This window comes from Gopherus evgoodei, chromosome 4 (genome assembly GCF_007399415.2).
Source record: "Gopherus evgoodei ecotype Sinaloan lineage chromosome 4, rGopEvg1_v1.p, whole genome shotgun sequence".
Lineage (NCBI taxonomy): Eukaryota > Metazoa > Chordata > Testudines > Testudinidae > Gopherus > Gopherus evgoodei.
The window spans coordinates 108,493,570-108,514,843 of NC_044325.1; the positions used below are offsets into that span (position 1 = coordinate 108,493,570).

At 40.3% G+C, this 21,274-nt stretch overlaps 1 protein-coding gene across 1 annotated transcript in view; it reads left to right on the forward strand.

The window, feature by feature from the left end:
- The window catches only part of OTOG (otogelin), a 175,218-nt gene that overhangs the window by 49,631 nt on the left and 104,313 nt on the right, over positions 1-21,274 (forward strand). The window contains exons 17-22 of the mRNA XM_030560499.1: positions 1,501-1,625; positions 3,294-3,506; positions 4,563-4,728; positions 6,598-6,672; positions 9,845-9,885; positions 14,407-14,560. Coding sequence (XP_030416359.1) covers positions 1,501-1,625; positions 3,294-3,506; positions 4,563-4,728; positions 6,598-6,672; positions 9,845-9,885; positions 14,407-14,560 — 774 coding nt within the window. The remainder of the gene's footprint in view (positions 1-1,500; positions 1,626-3,293; positions 3,507-4,562; positions 4,729-6,597; positions 6,673-9,844; positions 9,886-14,406; positions 14,561-21,274) is intronic.

Consider the following 21,274-nt stretch of genomic DNA (forward strand, 5'->3'; position numbering starts at 1 on the left):
TGTTTGAGCTTCACTTTGCTGTGAATGCATTGGAACAGTTTGAACTGCATGAGCACCCCAGTGAAACATATTAAATCTGGTCCGTTTTGCTCTGAAGTCTGTTTGCAGTCTTGCCGACCCAGCACAGTGGATTGGCTTCAGGATGAAGAAACAGTCAACTAAAAAGGGAGAAAGTAAAGGGGGAAAGGAGTGGAAAAGGATAAAGGGGAATTAACAGAGCAGAAAGGAGTTGAGGGACATTCTTCTGACCTGTCAGAAGGAAAGAAAAGAAGTGTTAATTTTTAAATTAAACTGAATTCTTTTTATTAAAGCTGGTAGAAAATTAGGAACATTTTTCACAAAAAAATGTTCCTGATTTATTTGAAAAGTTTTAGAACTATTCCCCTCCGTCAACTAGCTTTACTTTTTATTGTAAAGATACGAAGAATCATCAGGTAAAACTGCCTAAATCACACTGGGATGTGCCATTAATTTGCCAATGGTATTTACAAGATGCCAAGATAGTCTTACATTCTTAAAAGTTTAATTCTCAATCATCAGATGTTTGCAACACACTTCTCAATTGCCAAACCTGCCCATCTGTAACACAGGCCATCCAAAAGGGTGACAAATGAGTGAAATGTGATAGCTGCACCATAACTGGAAGTTTACAGCATTTAAGTATAAAACCATAATTGAGATCTAATGCCATAATTGACAAATTATAATGGTATTAAGGGTCTTTTCTCACTGTGAAGCACATGATCTGGTTATGCAATCTCTTAGGGTACATCTACATGGCAATAAAAGACCTGTGACACAGTCATGGCTGGCCTTGGGTCAGCTGACTTGGGCTTGCGGGGCTCTAGCTGTGGGACTAAAAGTTGCTGTGTAGGTGCTTGGGTTGGATCCTGGGCTCTGAAACCCAGCGAAGGGGGTTGGTCTCAGAACCTGGGCTTCAGCCCAAGCCCAGATGTCACAATTTTAAGTCCAGCAGCCTGATCCCTGAGAGCCTGAGTCAGCTGAGCCAGGCTCTGAGGCTTGGTGCCATGGGTTTTTTATTGCAGCATAGATATACCCACAACCTCCTGCCCATCCCCAATTAACCTGTAACCAGTTACGAACCTGGCTGTTCTGCTTTACACAGTGATAAAAGCTCCTTAAAAACCATTCTAATTTGTCAGTTATGGAAGGACATCCAGAAAAACATACAGGTATCATACAGAGGTGAGGCTCAAGTGAGAGTGGGTGTGTGCATGCCTATGGCAGTGGGACCCTGGCCCAGACTACCCCCTACACTGCAATTTTACAGTCCCTCAGTCTGAACCCCTTGAGCCTGAGTCTGTTGACACAGGCCAGCTGGGGTGTTTAATGCTGTGTAGACATAGCCTCCTGTTGGAGCACTGCCTGAGAGCAGTGAGACAGGGATGCTGACCAACTTCATTGCGGAATGTGATGAAGTTGAGCAGTTATGTTGTAAATTTGTGATGATGTCAGTGACTGACATTTGTCTTGCAAAAGATCTCCCGTAGGAGTACCTGAAAGCACCCCACAACTGTTTGGAAACTCCTGGAAGACTTCATCGGCATGTGCCCCTGGGTATGACCATTCACCAGTGGACCCATGTGATATCCACCTACAGGCAGGTGAGCAGTAAGGATCAATCATTATTGATTTGACACCAAAAATGTGTCATCCTGCTGTATCTCTCAGCCCAAGCCACAACAGCTAAACAACTATTTTCAGTGCACTAGTACGAGCCCCACTAGCACAAGTGTGTGGGTCTGGGCTGGGAGGCTTGATCCCAGATGCAGTATAGACATACTCATTAAGGCTCAGATCCACAAAGTTTCTTAAGTGTCTAAGTTCTAGTTTTGGGCTCTACTGTGATCCATAGAACTCCTGCTTGACTATTGTCTAATTCTGTAGGCACCTGTGTTTCAGCCTCTGAGCATGTGCACTGCTGCCTTACCCTAGGCCACCAGGTACCTCTCTCATACTATGCCCCAGTGCAATTTGCAAATTGCAGGAGAAGAGACATTTGTCTGCCTAACTCATGTACAGGGGCTGATCCAGTAGGTGTACTCAGAGACTGCCTTCTGGATTGGGTCCCATTCGAAATTGTTGTGGTGGTGATGCTGACCCTCTAACTTTTAGCACAGTGGTAAGAACTTTCATCTGGGAGGTGGCAAAGCCAGGGTCCAGTTCCCCATCTCCAGTGACTATCTAATTGTTTATCCAAAGCAGAATAACTTCAACAGGAGAGACTGTGGGAGCCTCACACCAGAATCAGGGGTGGCTCCAGGCCCCAGCATGCCAAGCACGTGCTTGGGGCAGCAAGCCACAGGGGGCGCTCTGCCGGCGCTGCGAGGGCGGCAGGCAGGCTGCCCTCAGCGGCTTGCCTGCGGAGGGTTCGCTGGTCCCGCAGCTTTGGTGGACTTACCACAGGCGTGCTGGCGGAGGGTCCGCTGATGCAATGGCTTCCGAAGCCACCGAAGCCGTGGGACCAGCGGACCCTCCGCAGGCAAACTGCCGAAGGCAGCCTACCTGCCGTGCTTGGGGCGGCAAAATCCCTAGAGCCGCCCCTGACCAGAATATCCTGTAGTTCAGTGGTTACAGTACATTCCTCAGTGGTGGGAAGCTGCTTTTCAAATCCCTTCCATGATTCAAACAGAAAGGGGGTCCTGGGTCTCCTACCTCCCAGGTGAGTGAGTGCTCTAACCACTGGGTTAAAAGTTATAAATTGGGTACCATCAGCACCAACCATTTTGTGTGGTGTTAGGTAGGTACCACTACCACCTTCTCCTCCTCCTATCGTTTGATGTGGAGTGAGGCAGGTGCCTAAAGCATTCTTACAAGAAATGACTTGGGTGTGTAGGCTGCTTGACTCCAGGAGAGGGGTTCCCTTTTGTGGCTGATTAGCAGAAATAGGCATCTCATTGCAGCCTGGGATTAGTGCCTATCTCTGTGAGAGGGGCAAGGCTTAGGACACATCCTTCTTGTTGGCATCTTCCATTGGCTAGTTTAGGCTTTATGGATTTCAGTGTTTATTCCTGTGTTTTTCTAGGCTCAGCATCATAATGCTGAAATCCCTTTATGGATACGGGCCTGATTGCTTCTCCAGTCATCAGTGCAATTTCTATTGATAGCAATGAAAGTTGCACATACAGATTTACTGTAGAGTAAAATATGTTCATAAATCTCTTGCTATGGTCAGCGTCAATAAACGGTACTACTTCCTCCTCTAAGAACTCTACCAAGTGTTAATAGTTTTGGAGCTAAAATATATTTGTTTTAATGTGTTACCTTAACAGCCTCTTATGCAGCAGAAGCTTGCAGCATCATTACAAAAGAACTCTTTGCTCCTTGCCACACCTATCTGAGTCCTGTTTCCTATTTTGAGCAGTGCAGAAGGGACACCTGCAAATGTGGCCAGATTTGTTTGTGCTCTGCTTTAGCCAATTATGCTTATCAATGCCGAAGACATGGAGTGATAATAGATTTTAGGTCTAGCATCCCAGACTGTGGTAAGTTGTCTTTCAGTTCAGGTCTAATATCTTAATGTCATAGGTTTTATGCATGGTGGTGAGCAAACTAAATGGGATGTTGCCTATTCCATATACGAGACCAATGAATTATAGTCCATTCTTTTTACACACGTACTAGGATGAGGTTCCTTTTCTCACCAAATCAGAATAAATGCTGTCATTTATCAGAAGGTCATTTCTAATAGCTCTTTCTCTGTTCTCCCACTTGCAGATCATAACATATAATTCTCTTAATTTGAGAATCAAGGATACATTTTTTTCAAAACAGGCTAGGGAAGACTCATCTTCCCCTTTTTGTGTGTGTGGGTCTCAATCTCCTAGGCTGCTTTGAATATCTCATTCCAAATGTCTGTATTGGTGCAGTTCATGGGATGGATAAATAGCTTCTGGTTCTCTCTAATCAGAGTAGGGCTCTGTGGATTTTTTTTTAAACAAGTTCATTGATGAATTAATGTGTTGAGATCATAGCTAATGTAAGGTAGCAGAAATCCACATTTGAAAGATTTGAAATCCTCCAACAGTTCTTCAAGAACCTGAGTATCTTTTTTCCCATTGATATGTGGCAATTGTGGTCAATCCCTCAGTTAGTGGAACTACAGTAGGCCGCACATTTTGTTGACTATTGTTTTATGGGGCATGCAAACAAAATTTCAGATTGTGTGATTCAACAGCTGTAAAGCACCAACATCTTAATCAGTTTCTTTATTGTGTTTTTGTTTAAGATATTGTGCACTGTTCAAAGCACTCACTTGAGAGCCAAGCATGTTGAGAGAGAGAGAGACAAAAGACCAGAGTCTGATCTCAGTTACACCAGTGTAAATTTGGATTAACTGCACTGACTTCATTGGATTGACACTAGATTTAAATCTGTGTAATTTATATCCCATGGTGTTATAATAGCAATTCTAATGTAACTGGGATCCAAGAAATAATGAAGTTTTATCAGAAAATGTGTTGCCTTAAAAAGACTTATGAGATTGGAGTGTACTTGAATCTCTTGCACTGTAATTAGAGAGATCTATTTCATTTGGATAGCTCTTTTATGTGAAGACACAAAGGAGTACAGTACCTGTGTATCTACCTGTGGCCAAACTTGCCAAACATTTTCTATGCCAGAGACATGCAGCGGTGATTGTGTTGAAGGTTGTGCTTGTCCTCTTGGAACGTATTTGAACAGCAAGACTGAAAGATGTGTACAGAGGTAGGTATAATTTGCAGCGTTGACAGTGAGTCTAAGTAACACTTTAAATGTGTACATTTATATTTTCAAATCAAAGAGAGAGTTTAGAAACTGAGTGCTTTGTGTATTCTGTAGAACAATATGCATCACCTCTAGATCTGGCAAGTTTTTAGTACCACGCAGAATCATGTTAATCAGGAGGTTTGCAGTCCTTTGATTCTTAAACTCAGCCTACACAATTTGATGTGCTGTTTTGAAAGGCCAATTCTTAGCAGTGCAAAAAGCAGGGATAAAGCTGTTCTTTCCTCTCCACATACAGTTCTGTTGCCTTAACATTTCACCTGTCCTGCAGGAAGGGAATGCCTTATTTATTGGCCCTTTTTGTTATTCAATAGAGTTCCCCCTGCAGAGCAGACAGTCCCCTGGAAAGCTGAAATTGTAAGGCTCCAGGTCTTATGACGTGGTATTGATGATGATCAGTCTTTATGTGCTAGCTGTTTTTGAATATCGGAGAAGTAAAAAGGGTAGGGACTTTGCTAGTGCTATTGATTTTATGTGGTGAGGGGCATCAATATGAAACCTAGACAGAAAGAGAGGTAAGCAATGCAGTTCTGTGCCCTGTTTTTATCTATCAGCTTTATCAAAATTGTGCATTTTCAGTCCCGAGACCACACCCCTCCTACAAACATTAGCATGAATTCTTTTAATCTTTTAAATAACAATACTTGGAGACGCTGGGCCAGATCCTCAATTACACTGGTGTAAATTTGGAATAACTCCCTTGACTTCCAATGAGTTACTCGGGATTTACACTGATGCAGCTGGGATGATACTGCCATATGTTTTTCAGCATAAAAAAACATATGGGATAAAATCCTAGAACCATTAAAGTCAGTGGCAAAATTCCCATTGACGTCAGTAGAGTCAGGATTTCACCTATGGATTGGAATAAAATAATCCAGGTGGCTTCTGAGAGCTAGTGCAACATCCATGCTTCTCTATTGTGGGACCAATAGAGATGTAGAACATTCAGAGGTTGGGGAATCAGGACCATAAAAAAGCAAATGGAAGCCAGGAATTTACATGATTGCAGTCATAGGTTTTCATGGATCTCTGTCTGGATGTGTAGAGAATCTTACCCTCCATGCCTTCTAGTTCTTTCACCAACAAACAGTGACCACATGGGAACCCTAGAGTCTGTCTTCTGATGAGAGTCACACAGAACTAAGGGGATTCTCAATTTCACTTAATACACTTTAAACTAATTCCTGATGAATATGAAGTTAGGAGAGGGAACATACAGTGCAGAATGCCTCTCCCCCATGCTCTAGCTATATCTCTTTCCATACAGCTCAACCTGCTTTACAGATTTTATATGGAAGGAAAGGTGGTGGTCTCATTTGTTACTCTCATGGCATTCCCTGAGGCTATGTTCACTCTTTTCCATGCTGTAGGCTGTAGAGACTTGCTTTGCTGCTGCTTTTTTTTTTAAAGTAATTTAGAGTATAAACTATGTATATATTTTTAAAAAAATACTAGTATATTGAAGTGATGATGATGGATTATTATCACTCTTCTATTACTGTCTGAAGTAGCTAGTCCAGATTTCTTTCTTATTGCTGTCTATTATATGAACTAATCCTTTGCATAATAGATAGTGTTAGAAAGCTGCTGACCTTACCTTCATGGAGACACAGCTTGATGCCCTGATGGTAACAATACCATGCTAAGGATCCAGACCAATACACTATGCAGAACAAGATCATCAACTTTTTGAATGACAGTAATTAATGATTAATGTGAATTTTTTTTTCTTCCTCTTGTCTGTCTTCTAATTCATGATGTACATGTTCCCATATGATGAAAATTATTTGTTTTTCTCCTCTGCAGGAATGAGTGCCCTTGTTATTTTCAAGGATTTGAATATCCACCAGGAGAAAATATTATCACCTCTTTGGGCAAATGGTAAGGCATGCACCTTGTTTGGGCTTTTCCCCCCTGTGCTCTGTCAAGTCATTTGCACTATCCTGTTTTATCTTTTACTGAGAATTCTGTAAACTAGCTTTAAAATGTCCAGACTTTCTACCTCTCTTTGGACAGCACCGTTGCCATGAAATACATGCTTCCAGAAATTTCTCCTGCTGTGCTTACCCTGAGAGCCTCCTGTAAGTGGGCTCCACAACACTGAGTAGATAGGCATGCAAGTTAATGGTGCAGAGAACCTTGAGGATTTCCCTGGCATGCCCAACCTCTTCCCTGGCCTTCCTCTTCCAACTCGGCAGGACTAGAACCTTGTTGAACCCCACTGGGATCAGGGAGGCAGAACTCCAATCCAGGCACAGATGAGGGCCAGGGAGCAGGGGGCCTATGTTCCTGAGCCACTGAAGATGGATAACTGTAAACTGTAATGAGCAATGAGTGCTCTCACTGGCAACGTGCGTGTTATTTTTCACAGTTGCCCTTTGTTTCCTGTTAGACTCACAACATTAAAGAAGAAAACTTGTTAAACTATTCTGAATGCTGCCAGATGCATCCTTTTCACCCATTAATTTTGCCTGGGAAAGGTAAATTAGGGGATGGGTCAAATTTCAACCTCCTTCCCCTGTATCAAACATCTTATTTTACTTTCACTGCATTTATTTACAGGCAGAACAGATAGCTTTGACTCTGGAAAAATCTGGCTAGTTAATAAAATGCATCAGTTAATCCTTAAAGTCTAATTTCCCGTTTACCTGACTAAGCATCAGTATTGGCAGAAACCCAGTGATATAGTGTGAATACATGCCAGTCCTTCTCGTGCACCCTTGCATCAACAAGTACACTGACCTAGATAAATATATAAACTATTCTTTGATTAAGTCTGTCTTCACTTTGGGGTCAATACTGTCTCTGATTTCATGCCCATGAGCAATGTACCCTGGCAGTGAAGCTGGGGCAGTTCTACTGTGCATGCAAAAGAAAGAAGTGCACAGAATTTAGTGGGGGGTGTGCAGAGCCCTGGTTTTATGAGAGCTTTTGGACATTAATATTTCCTACTGAGGATTTGCCTCTTTGTGAATATATTGGAATTATCAGATGGTTGAGATCCACTGACTGACACGTTTTAAATTCTAAGGCCAAATTCATCTCTTCCTTGACTTCAGTGGAGTTACACTGGTCTACATTGTGAGTAGACCGCTTAGACAGTTGTAAGATTATCTTGCTTACCTTCTGGTTAGTCATGATTTTCTCTGGCTACACTTTAACATGGATTTATGCAGGTCAATTGATATAGAGCCTGTCTTACATACAAGTTACTGTATGGACAGTGGGTATAGATGAACTAGTCAGATCTAAGAGACATTTTAGGGTAATAATATCTATGTATATGGGAGATCACTAACAAAACTGCGGAATGTAACAAAATGTATTTGCCCATTGCTATGTACTTGTTAAAAATGGTTAGGGTCTTTATCAGGCTCATCCAATCCTTTGTCCTAATAGTTCCCTTAGTCTCCTCCCACTTTTAGATTTGAGTTCCTTTCATACTTGAAACAGTCTCTTACTGTTAACTTTCTGCCAATTGCTCTAGCTATCTTTTTTCAACCACCTCTGTAAAACCCCACTTACACTGTGATGCTGTCCCACATCCACAACAGCTCTCTCCCTCACCATTTTTGTCCTGTATTGTTTTCCCATATTTTTCTCTCTGAATTAGACTGCAAGCTGCATAAGACAGAGCCCCCCCCCTTCAGTGAATTTGGATAGTTGTGTAAAATATGTGTTGCTCTATATACAATATTAAATCAGCAATAGCACAGACAGAGGCATTTTTGATATATTATTTACTGGCTGTCTAGCAGAGGTGAACTGAGGAGGCCACAACTGTCACAGAAGAATAAGTGAATAGGACTAAAGTTCACTGGCTGAAATTCTCCTTCAGTATAGCACAGAATCTGAATTAGAGCTAATACTATTATTTTCTTCCCGGAGACTGAGTGACTACCAAATTTGCTACTGTTCTGTAAAGTAGTAGACTATTTTGGCTGGAGTTAGACAGGTACAGAAAGTGCCACAATATGCATCCGAAGAAGTGGGCTGTAGCCCACGAAAGCTTATGCTCAAATAAATTTGTTAGTCGCTAAGGTGCCGCAAGTACTCCTGTTCTTTTTACAGTATTCAGTGCTGCTTTGCATAATGATTGCTGCAATTATGTTTTGGGTTTAAGCAGTTAATTGGTTTTCTTTGCACTGGCTTTATTGTCAGTGGAATGAAATCAATCGTGTCTGCCCCCCTTTAGCCCTACCATATTAGCTCAATAGTATAGGAGAAGCTTTCACTGTGACTTTTTCATTGTGTTTCAGCCTTGACTAAATTTTGCTTATAGTGGCAGGGCTGGGGAAGTGAAGTCCAGTGATTTTATTTTGCATAGCACAGCATTTTATCTTACAGAATTGATACTGTTTTGAACTATCCTTGGAGTTATTGACTCGCCAGTTCACTCTTCAGCAGCTTTTTGGACTTCTAATGAGAAAAATCAATCAGCTGAATATTTACAATAGTCAACCAAAAGATTTTTTGTAAAGAGTAATAGTTTACTTTGTTTATTTAGAAGGGGCTTTCTCTTATACAGAGTTGAAGTCTAATGAATAGCTTGCTATATCTGTATACGTGGTTTTTTGTTTGTTTTTGTTTTTTTACTGTAGTTACACAGTTGAATGTTTAATGTAAGATACATATGATACTGTTTCACAACCAGGTCTGCTTTTGCTACCATTGCAGTCAATGATAAAACACCCATTGATATCAGTGGTAACAGGACTCAACCTAGTAATTTAATAATATTTTTGTGTCAGTCCTCCATGGGCTCTATTCTTTAAACTTAGCATTTGTATTATGTAATCTTTGTTTATTACAAGGACTGTTCTATCCTATTAATGCATATGTAAGCAGCAATATAGGCTACCTTCTTAATACATTATATATTAAGAACCTTCTGAACAAGACAACACAAACTCCCTTATTGGTTATCTTCATGTGTACACATTTATATAATTCTTTTGAGTAATATGTTACCCATTTTTTTTCAAGTATAGATGAATGGTAACATTTCAGACCTTCCTGGTTTTAATTACAGCTTCATATATTTTTGTTGCAGCCATTGCAAAGATGGAATGATGAGTTGTGAGAACAACATTGGTAAGTGAAAGAGACTCATTAAGGTATGGAAAAGAGATGGCGTAGACAGACCCTGCTTCTTCCATGATGTCTCATTGATTATAGTGGGACTCTGTGAGGGCATGAAGGTCCATATAATCATCACTTGGCAGGACTGGAGCCTTAAATTAGAAATTTAACCTATGGTATAACTAAAAGTAGGGTTAGAGTAAAACAATAGAAGCTCTGTTGAAAGTACTGGCTACCTGTAAGAAAACGCTTTTTATCAATATTTTAGTATAGTGAAATGTTTTCAGATGGATAATGCAACCTAAGTTTGTTATGTAATGTAAACAGCAGATCTTCACATGGAGCAAACATAGGCCAGTTTTGTCTCGCAAAATGTTGGAAAAACTGGACATTTCCAATGTTTTTACAAACTGAGATTTTTGTTCCCTTCCCAGTTCTAGTTAAGTACTATTTCTGTACCATCAGTTTTTACTTTCTTCCAGAGTGGCATAAGAATTATGTTGTGCGGGTGCATAAGTAAAAGGAAAACATTAATACCAATTGCTTCTTCTATTATAGTATCTTTGCTCTGACTAGCAGATCCCGAGGGATTAAGGGCTGGACTTTGTGAAAATGTTACCTTTCATTTCAGATTAAAAAAAAATCTGACTTGCTGTGAGGTGCAGGATGTTTCAGTTTATTTTGAAACTGTGGGTCCTTGACTCTCTTATGAATACTGTAACTGATCATATTGCAGGGTGTCACTGCAAGTAGTGTTGGGGTACAGCCATCTCCTAGCTGTCTGATACCACACTCAGAGTCCGAGGGCAAGCACTGTAGATGCTTCAAGCACTAGGCTCTCCAGGCTCTATCCCTCAGTTCCCCCTAACACTTGCACTGTTGAAGTAATGGATAATTCTTTTGATAGGACTGCCAGAAATAAACAAGGGAAATACCCAAGGCACAAAAATTTCCTTAGTGGTTAAAACAAAAAAAAAGATAAAACCAACAGTTCCCACCCCAGTGCCCAGGAGCAGGCTGGTCCAGGGGTATACAAAGCAAAAGGCTGCTGTGTAACCCGGCTGCACCAATCACTTGCCTGCAGTCAGGAGCCCTGTGTTGCTCTGACTGCCACTGGACCCCTGCCAGCAACAGGGGAATCTCAGCCCAGCTGTCAGGACTTTCAGATCCAGCTCTCATGCTGCCTGTTATCCATTATTCCCTCCACAACCAGCTCCCAGCTTCTGCTCACATGCAGCCTCTGGCTCCCTCCTGAGCTAGGTAGTACTGCCCTTTCCTGTGCTTGGGGGATTATGGAACCTTCCCCAGGCTGGTGGTTAAACTTGGAGGAAACAGTGCACAGTAATGAGCAAGTAGGTTCATTAGAATACATTTATCTTTTTTCTTCTTTTCCAACTGGATCAGATTCATAGCAGCTGTGTGGGGTTAACTGTCTGACCAGGTGTCATAAACGGATAGTTAAGGGTTAATGTCTCTCTTACCTGTAAAGGGTTAACAAACAGGGACCCCAAACACCTGACCAGAGGACCAATCAGGAGACAAGATAGTTTAAAATCTCGTGGGAGGGAAGCCTTTGTTTGTGGGTTTTCGGTTTGGTTTTGTTCTCTCTGAGTCCTGGACGGGGCTAGAGGTGTAACCAGGTTTCTGCCAATCTCCCTGCTACAGTCTCTTATCTGTTCAGAATTGTAAGTAGAAAAGGCGGTCATAGTCTTTTAATTTGTTTTCTTTTCCATTTGCGTATGAAATGTGTGTACTTGCTGGAAGTAGCTTAAATTGTGTTTCTGCTGGAGAAAGTTTCTTTCTATTGTTTATAAGTTGAAAGACCCTGTAACTTTTTACCATCTAAAGTGCAGAGATAATCTGTTACTTTTTTCTTTCTTTTTTTATTAAAAGCTTTGCTTTAAGACCTCTTTGAGTGTTTTCTCCTAGTTAAAGCTCAAAGAAGCTTGAGTCTGTATTGCCTGAGGGAGGGAATGGTAAAGATCCTCTTTGTGTTAGATTCACGGAGTTGAATCAGGTGATCTCCTAGTGTTCCCAGGGTGGGAAGGAGCTGGGGAGGAAGGAGGGAGGGGAAAGGAAATGGTTTATTCCCCTTTGTTGTGAGACTCAGGGAATTTGGGTCTTGGGACCCCCAGGAAAGGTTTTGGGGGAGACTAGAGTCGATCAGGCGCTCTACTCTAAGTCCTGATTGGTGGCAGCCTATCAGATCTAAGCTGGTAATTAAGCTTAGGGGAATTCATGCTAATACCCATATTTTGGACGCTAAGGTCCAGAATTGGGAATTATATTATGACATGGTGTGCAGCGTACGGGAAAGATAAGAATCCAAAAGCCAGTAAGATTATAATTTTTTTTCTCTGCTAGCTGCTTGTAAGCAGAGAGAGAAAGGGTTTTGTTTTAAACCTACAGCCAGAGATTTTTTTTTCCTTGCTCGGTCTGGCTGTGCATAGATATGGCCTCAGGCAAGGGCCATTAGGTTTAACGACGGTCGTTTGTTAAACAAAGCAGCCTTAAGTGGTCAGCAACGCACTACACCAGCAGAACACACATGCAAATGAAAGGTTTCTTTTTGTTCTAGTTTTATTCGGGAAGGCTTGTTAGAAAGACTCTGTGCAGACAACAGAGAGCCAGCAGTTCAGAAAAAAAAAAACACCAGAGGGCACCCCAACACAAGAAAACAGGAACCATGACTTTCAAGGCAAAACTGGTTGCAGAGACACAAATCAAAGAGGCAGACCACAGGCGAGATATGGAAAAAAAACTACAAGAGATGGAGCTGAGAGAAAGAGAAGGAGAGGCAGCCTACAAAAGAGAACAAGAAGACAGAGAGGCAGCCTACAAAAGAGAGCAAGCAGCCAAAGATGCAGACCACTAAAGACAGCTGGAACTCCAGAGGGAGACCTACCAGCAGGCCCTGGAATTAGAAAAGGCTAAGCAACAGAAAAAGAGCCAATCCTAACAACCCTTCGCCAATGATTGTTCCACATCACAAGAAATGTCCCACCTACAAGGCAGGTGATGACACTGAGGCCTTCTTAGAAAATTTTGAAAGGGCCTGCCTTGGGTACAGCATCTCTGAAGACCAGTAAATGGTAGAATTGAGGCCACTGCTCAGTGGACCCTTAGCAGAGGTGGCGGCTGAAATGCCTAAGGGGAAAATGAACGACTATAAACTTTTTCAAACCAAGGCCAGATACAGAATGCGGAAAAACACCTGAACATGCCCATCGTCGGTTCAGAAACCAAAAATGGAAACCAGATGTGTCATTCCCCCGACACATTTACCACATTGCAAAAAATTATGAAGCCCAGATATCAGGAACAAAGGTTAACAGTATGGACGAGCTGCATCTCCTGATACAAATGGAGCAGTTCTTAGATGGTATTCCTGAGGAAATAGAGAGGTACATCCTAGATGGGAAACCCAAAACGGTAATCGAGGCGGGGGAGATTGGAGCCAAATGGATGGAAGTGGCAGAAAAGAAAAAAACTACTGTCAAGGGGAACGAATACCCCAGAGGGCACACCGACAATAAACCCTACAACTGAGGGCAGCCAAAGACCCCACCTACAACCCAAGGAAAGCCACAGTATGGGTATTAGCATGAATTCCCCTAAGCTTAATTACCAGCTTAGATCTGATAGGCTGCCACCAATCAGGACTTAGAGTAGAGCGCCTGATCGACTCTAGTCTCCCCCAAAACCTTCCCTGGGGGTCCCAAAACCCAAATTCCCTGAGTCTCACAACAAAGGTGAATAAAACATTTCCTCCCCCTCCCTCCTTCCTCCCCAGCTCCTTCCCACCCTGGGAACACTAGGAGATCACCTGATTCAACTCCGTGAATCTAACACAAAGAGGATCTTTGCCATTCCCTCCCTCAGGCAATACAGACTCAAGCTTCTTTGAGCTTTAACTAGGAGAAAACACTCAAAGAGGTCTTAAAGCAAAGCTTTTAATAAAAAAAGAAAGAAAAAAGTAACAGATTATCTCTGCACTTTAGATGGTAAAAAGTTACAGGGTCTTTCAACTTATAAACAATAGAAAGAAACTTTCTCCAGCAGAAACACAATTTAAGTTACTTCCAGCAAGTACACATATGCAAATGAAAAAGAAAACAAATTAAAAGACTATGACCGCCTTTTCTACTTACAGTTCTGAACAGATAAGAGACTGTAGCAGGGAGATTGGCAGAAACCTGTTTACACCTCTAGCCCCGTCCAGGACTCAGAGAGAACAAAACCAAACCGAAAACCCACAAACAAAGGCTTCCCTCCCACGAGATTTTAAACTATCTTGTCTCCTGATTGGTCCTCTGGTCAGGTGTTTGGGGTCCCTGTTTGTTAACCCTTTACAGGTAAGAGAGACATTAACCCTTAACTATCTGTTAATGACACCAGGAGTTATAGATGAACCCACCCCCATGATTGGTCAAATTAATCTCTGGTTTAAATCAGCACTTATTAATTTTCAAAGCTTTCTACCAAATCTGACATTTCAGGAATGATGAACATCTGCAATATTTTCTTTTCCAGTACACAACTGCCCAGCGGGCCAGATTTATGTTAACTGTAGTAATCCACAAGCTAACCTGGAGTTTGGCAGAGAGAGAACCTGTGAGAATCAGCTGCTAAATCTCACCTTCTCAGCACATCTTCCTTGTCTTTCAGGATGTGTTTGTGCACAAGGGTAAGTCCAAAGCGCCCATGCCTTTCATTGCACCAGCAAAGATGGCTGTACTCTCAGTAGTGGCAGTTGAATAGCTTATTGCTTTGGGTTGTCTTTATTGTGGTGAAAGACACTTAGAGAATTTGTGATGTGAAGGAGGAGCAAGTTCTGTTCTTAAGGACTCACCAGACAAATGGCACAATCTTCTGGAGGCCTAAGATGGACGAGTGGTGTCAAATCTCTAATACCTCATAATAAGGATGAGGCCAGAGGGGTTCGCAAACATAGCCAGGGCTTATTCTGATACTGCACCAGCAAACGTGTTGAACCGTTTTGGCATCAAATATGGCATATTGGTGTGTGAGTGAAAGCTGTTATAAAAGACAAAGAAGGACTGCACAATTAGCAGTTAGGTGCCCAAATTCCATTAGCTTTCAATGGGAATTAGGGCTTGTCTAAACTTGAAATGACCTCACGGCACATTAAGCGATGGCGACCATTGTCTGGTTTGTTGGAAAAGGTGTGCACCCCTTTAAGGGCTAGAGAATTAGGAAGTGACTTTCTGCTGCAGATCAGGTCTGGAGATGCTGACCCATACCCCCAGGTGACTGGAAGATGTGGGGGCACTATACAGACCCATGCTGGTGCAGGAAAAGTTCTCCTTTTATCTGGACTAAGAGGAGCAGGAGCCACCCTCCCACCCATGGAAATGGTGGAATACTGGGTTTTGTCAGGATCTGCTGTGGACACTGTGCTGGTTGCTCCTTTTCTGGGGAGCTGTGAAGGAATTTGACCAAGGTGAAGTGGGTTTTTTTTGCCTTCCCCACAGTAGATTTGGGGGGCTTAGTTGGGGTGAAAATGGAAAGGGAAATCACACAGTATTTTTTCCACAGAACTCCTGCCTCATTCAGTGCACAGGATGGTCTCACAAGGGACAGAGTTATGAAATGAAATCACAGGAGTAGGATTTGCATTGAAAATGTCAAGCTGTACTGATAAGGCAGAATTGACAGAAAATATTTAAATATTTTCTCTGTCAAAAATGTAGTGCTAGATCCTGGTTAACAGCTTGGACGTTTCAGGCAAACACTGCCAACCTATTACAATCCCTTAGGTTACATACTATTTCTGTGAAACCCCCTGTGTGGCAGCAAAACAGGTTTCTGTGCCCTGGTAATCTTTTCTTATGAAATTCAACCTGGCTGCAAAGGCTTGTGTTTTGGCCCCTTCCACAGGGGGCATTTCTATAAATAGCCAAAATGAAGTGAACACCTCATTTATAATGCTCTCACTGCCATGTGTCACTTCAGCTGACTCAATGTGGTGCCAAAATCTCAGGTTACACAGCCTTGGAAACTAGGTTTTGTTTTTGAAAGTTAATCCATCTTTAATCTCTGTAAGAAGTGACACATTCTGCAAATTATAGGTGTGTAAAGTCAAGACACACTGCAGTGTCAACACTTCTTGCACTAAGTTGTGCCCTCTGTATCCATAATTGATGTGTATATATGTGGTCTCCATTTACATTCCTCTCTGTCTGTTAAAATAGAAGCTTTTTACGGTGTCTTCCTATTGGCCTACCATGTCGCATTTGGATGGGGAAGAGGTGGGAGGGAGGGAGGGAAAGGGGTTGAGATGGGAAGTTGGCAAATGCAAGTGCTCACTTTCTGCAAGAAGTCATTTGAACTGAAATATGGGCACAGAATCCTACTTTGCACTTTATCATATCTAATGTCTCTTAGGTGCCAAAAATGAATACTTGGGCAGATAGGAAGACTTAGACTTCATTGGCAATTCTGTCTGTCAGCAAGACACATTACTGCAGCAGGTGGATGTGAAGTCCATCTAAGGTGTCAAATTATTTATGCACAGGAATGTTTTCTGCAGTTATTTCCATGACAGGAAATAGGACCATCTGAATCACATTAGTACTCAATATGTTAATAGTATATTTTCCCCCCAAAACTCTATATTCTGATGAATGAGAATAACTTTGACTCATCAACAATTAAGCATGTTGATGCCTTTTTTTTTTTTTTTTTTTTTTTTTTTTTTTTTGTGGAGAAGAGCTAAGGAGGGATTTTTAGCTTCATTCTTTGTGCCAGAGAAACATCTCTGATTTAGTGGAGCATACAGTAAACATAAATGAAAGCTGACAGGACATTAATTCTGCTGTCTTGCCTCAGTGACTCAGTCATTAAAACTAGATCTATATAATAGATTGCGGTTGTCATGAGCTACAGTTGGAATATTATTTTCTGTTGAGATCAGGAAAAATCTAGATACTTGCTTTAAAAGTGATTGCTTGTTGCAGTTGTGTTCTTCCCCTAGGTGCATCCCACAAGATGTAGAAATATTTCCAGATGAAGTCATTTGGAGCAGTGGGTTATTGCCAGTTCTGAATACTAAGATGTAACATGTAAAGTTGGGTACCCAAAATTATAGGCCACTTTTGAAAATTTGGCCCAGTATCTCTACTGGTGCCAGCTGAGTTGACCAGGATAGCTGGAGAGTGAACATTGTTCTGTGAATTAGAAGACAAAGTAGTGTTTCTAATATTCTTATTTTTTGGGAGAAGTTTTGATATAACATTCTTAAATTTGTATTACACTTTGTATACACTGAGCCAGAACATTTGTTCTTAACTATGAAATTGAATATTTGATCTGAATACAGCCCCCAAAATGATTTTATGTTATAATTCCTTCTGCTAATACTCCAACATTTTAAATGAGTGCGCTGACTTAGAAATCCTGATTAGCTTTTCCATAACAGTTGTTTCCTAAAGTCCAAAAATCCAAGCAGTTAAAGTTGATGCAGAAAAATATTGGTCATAAATCAAAAATGAAAAAATAAAGATTTGTAGACATGAGTTATAAATATATTTAAGACAAGACCTACTGATCTTATAAAGACATGCAGTCTTAGCTACAATGACAGCCAGATGAGCTTAATTTTATTGAATATAGAGAAGATCTAGTTTACCTAATAATATAATGAGAACAAATGCACATACCTGAAAATTAAAGATAAATACACAAAATTTAAAAGTATTTTTTTTCTCAGAGAAATATCAATTTTTGGAATGTTCTTTCCCTGCAATAGTAGAAGTACAATATATAGACGGATCACTACATTTGGGGTCAGAGTAATTTTTCTCATTACTGATAGGGACCTTTTGGAACATGCACTGAACATTGTTTCCTGTAGTGCAAAGATCAAAGGTTAGGAGATAAGATGTCATGGGGATAAATTAGAATAAATACTAGTAAAAAAGCAATCATCCTCTTCTGACCTTGTAGAGGGAGCAGATGAATATTAAATGTGTGACACAGACCTTGAGCCTTACTAAGCAATTAAAACTCGGACGGGGCAAATAGATGGGAATTGTATACCTTTTACCTGAACAAAAGAAAAAAACACATAATTCAAAGCCTTCAAACAAGGGGTTTATTGAACAAAAAAATTAAATAAGAGCTCTGACACCAAGGAGGAATCAGTATGAATTGTTTTTTTAAATTTACAACTGCATGTCTTATGACATGATGATATTGTGTCAGTCCAAGAATTAAGTGAATCCATACATATTACCAGTCTGACAATGGTAATATGTCAGCCTTTACTGTATTGACAAACCAAGATAATTCTAAATAATTGGTAGGATTTTCTCCCAAAGCTCCTGCATACTTTGTCTGAATGTAGTTTGTTTCATCATTTAAATATGAAAAAGTTACGATGAAAAAGGAGGGAGACATCACAAGGTTGAAAAAATAAGGGAGATATATTAAATACCTTCCATTAAAGAGGTAATCTGTTAATTGATTCAGTATCACTCATCTCTTTTTATATGAATGCAGAGTTGTGTTATGGTTTTCACAGTACATATATAGAATTTTACATGACACCAGATTTATTTAGTTAGTTAAAATTTCTTTCATATATGTTTTGGTTTCTTCATAAAGCCATTATTCAGCTACCCACTGGCATTTATTTGTTGTGATTTATGGTTTGTGTGGCTATTGCTTTACAAAATTAATAAAATATATGAAATTTAAAGATGAAATAGTAATGTGATCTCAAGTATCATGGTTTGGGGTTTTGAACAGTAATCCCAGTATCAATCATTCCCACACACAAACTGAATTATCTGAGGTATGTCTTTAGTTGTACTTATTATATAGGGCTATTTACATGCTGACAATTTGCATATTCTACTAAAATGATCATATATTACATACATATAATGTTCATAATTGAAGTCAATTTAGGAAGGAAATGGGTTGTTCTTAAAACTCTTCTATTATGATCCAAGACATACATTTACTTTTACTCAAGCCATGACATTATCTTCGTGAGGTTTTACTTAAATTGGTTTAGATTAATTTGGTAATTTACTGTTAAAAACTAACGTGATTGAAACAAGGGTTAAATTAAATTAAATGTGTCTGTATTAGGAGTTTGTATCAGTTTAAGTAGATTGATATTCTTGAGTTGATTTAGTAAACTGGGGCAAATTTCTTAGCATAAACAAGTTCTGGTATTATTTATAGCAAGTATATTGTAGGTTGAAGCTGCTTCCAGTTTTTTCACTAAAACAATTGGCCAAAACATTAAACTTGGCTTCATCTAACACGGAGACTGTCTTGATGCAGTATATGAAGAGTTGGAAATATATTTAAAAACAATTTTAGATCCTAGCAGACAGGCAAGCACTTCACATCATTGTTCTAGGATTCTTTCTTTCTTGAGCTCAGAGTACATTCTGTTAGAGCTCTTGATCAAATAGTATCACATGAAATCTAAGATGCATATAAAATGAGTAGTTTATTATATCTGATAGTTTAAAGTATCTGTATTTTCAGTATCTCAGTCAGTTTACATCAGTTAGTGTTAGGACAATATGAAATAACACTTCTCCCTCCATTTTTTGAAGTATGACTGCAGGAGGAAAATTTTTCCGAGAATATAGTCTATGTAATGTTGCCATAGCTTGTTCTTCACTGACAAACTTAGGTCCTGCTCCTTTTATAAGAAATATTTCATCCATAGTTTTCATGACCCAATATCTTCTCAGAATTTTTAGCATCAAGATTTTCTCCTCTCTCTCTCTCTCTGATTCTTGGAATATTTCTGTACATCCATGCTCTGTCACAAGAAAGAGGGAAAAAAATGACCTATTCATAACACAATTAGTTGTGATTCTTCAAACTAAAACTCCAATTGTTTGCTAAAGAACAGATATAACTTAGCATAACCCAACAGTTTTTATGGTCTTTAATCAGAACATCGAGGCAGAAAGCAATAGTACGTTTCTGTACTCCTCAGTTGCTTAGTGTCCCAGTTTAACAGAATACAATTTTGACCCTGATCCATTGCAAGCTTTCCTTTGAGTTGATTATGGATCTGGCTCATCCAATGCCTGTTTATCACTGGAAAAGGGAAGCTCTCATTTATTATGACTTCAAACCTATTTTTCCTATTGCCCTTGAGATAAGTTATCATCTGGTTTATTAAAATAACTTTCCCTTTTTCCCCCTCTAGGATCAAGGCTTTAGCTTCAGTTGGAGCAGGAGATATGGGTCTTAAAGCATAACTATTTATAAGAATAACTATTTATAAGTGGATTTTGTCAGAATGAAACCTGAAGATTAACTGGAATTTCAGTGCCTATTTTAAGTAGTTTAAAAAATATGAGAGGGAAACTTTTGTGTGTGTGCATGCCCAGGAATTGGCTAATGATATTAATGCAACAAAGAGGCCATCATCATGCTTTGCATGCAATTATTTCCCCTTTCTTAGACAGACAGCCTTTGTATTCCAAAGTTTGCAAAGAAACTTGACCTAGTTTAGTCCTTCATTTTCCCCAAAAACAGCTTTTTGTACACAGCAATAGTTTAATGTTCCTATTAATTTTCCCATATGGCACACAGCAGACTTAACTAAAGGTAAATTGTATTTTTACTTTTACAGTAATTTTTGCTCCTTTCTGTTAGAGATGTGTGTTCCTTCAGTTCTCTATTCCTTCTTAAAGATACTGAATAGCAAGTACCTCTATGGATGTCTGCATTATGACTTCAGAAGAGCAGAATTCTCCTTTCCAATCTATACTGTGTACATTCTTAAGTCATTTCTCAGGCAGAATTTCCACTCATGCAAGTAGAAACTTCATGTACAGAATATGTAAGGGAAGTTCAGCTCACTGATAAGAGATCTGTGGAACAGAAAGGAAGCTTCCCCTTGCTTTGTGTGCAGGTGCATATATTCTGTTTCTCCAGTTTCTCTGTGAACTTGTTGTACATATTTTTACATAAATGCATCACCCCTTTAATTCATGAATAGCTCTGGCTTGTCCATTGCCTGCTTGGTTGTTGTTACTCCAGTGGGGCAAGGATAGAGACTTATCAGGCTCTGCCTGAGCCTAAGGAAGCATCAAAGAGAGGATGATTTCCCTCCCTCACACAGCTACCCAAGGCGGCCTGGGAGAAGGGAGACTAGAGGAGAAGCCAAGAATCAGTAATATGATGGCTGCCTGCTTCCCTGACACAGCATAGATTAGAGTAACGAGGGGACTCCGCTAACTTGTGCCAGCTGAAAACAATGTTGTAGGACCTATACACGAGATGGCAATAGCAATGCAGCAAGCTCCAGCCCCCTGTCCTGGTCCCTGACATGTCCCATCACGCCCCCACTTTGCCCCACTGCACTGTGAGCTGTGGGGCAATGGAGGAACTGGCT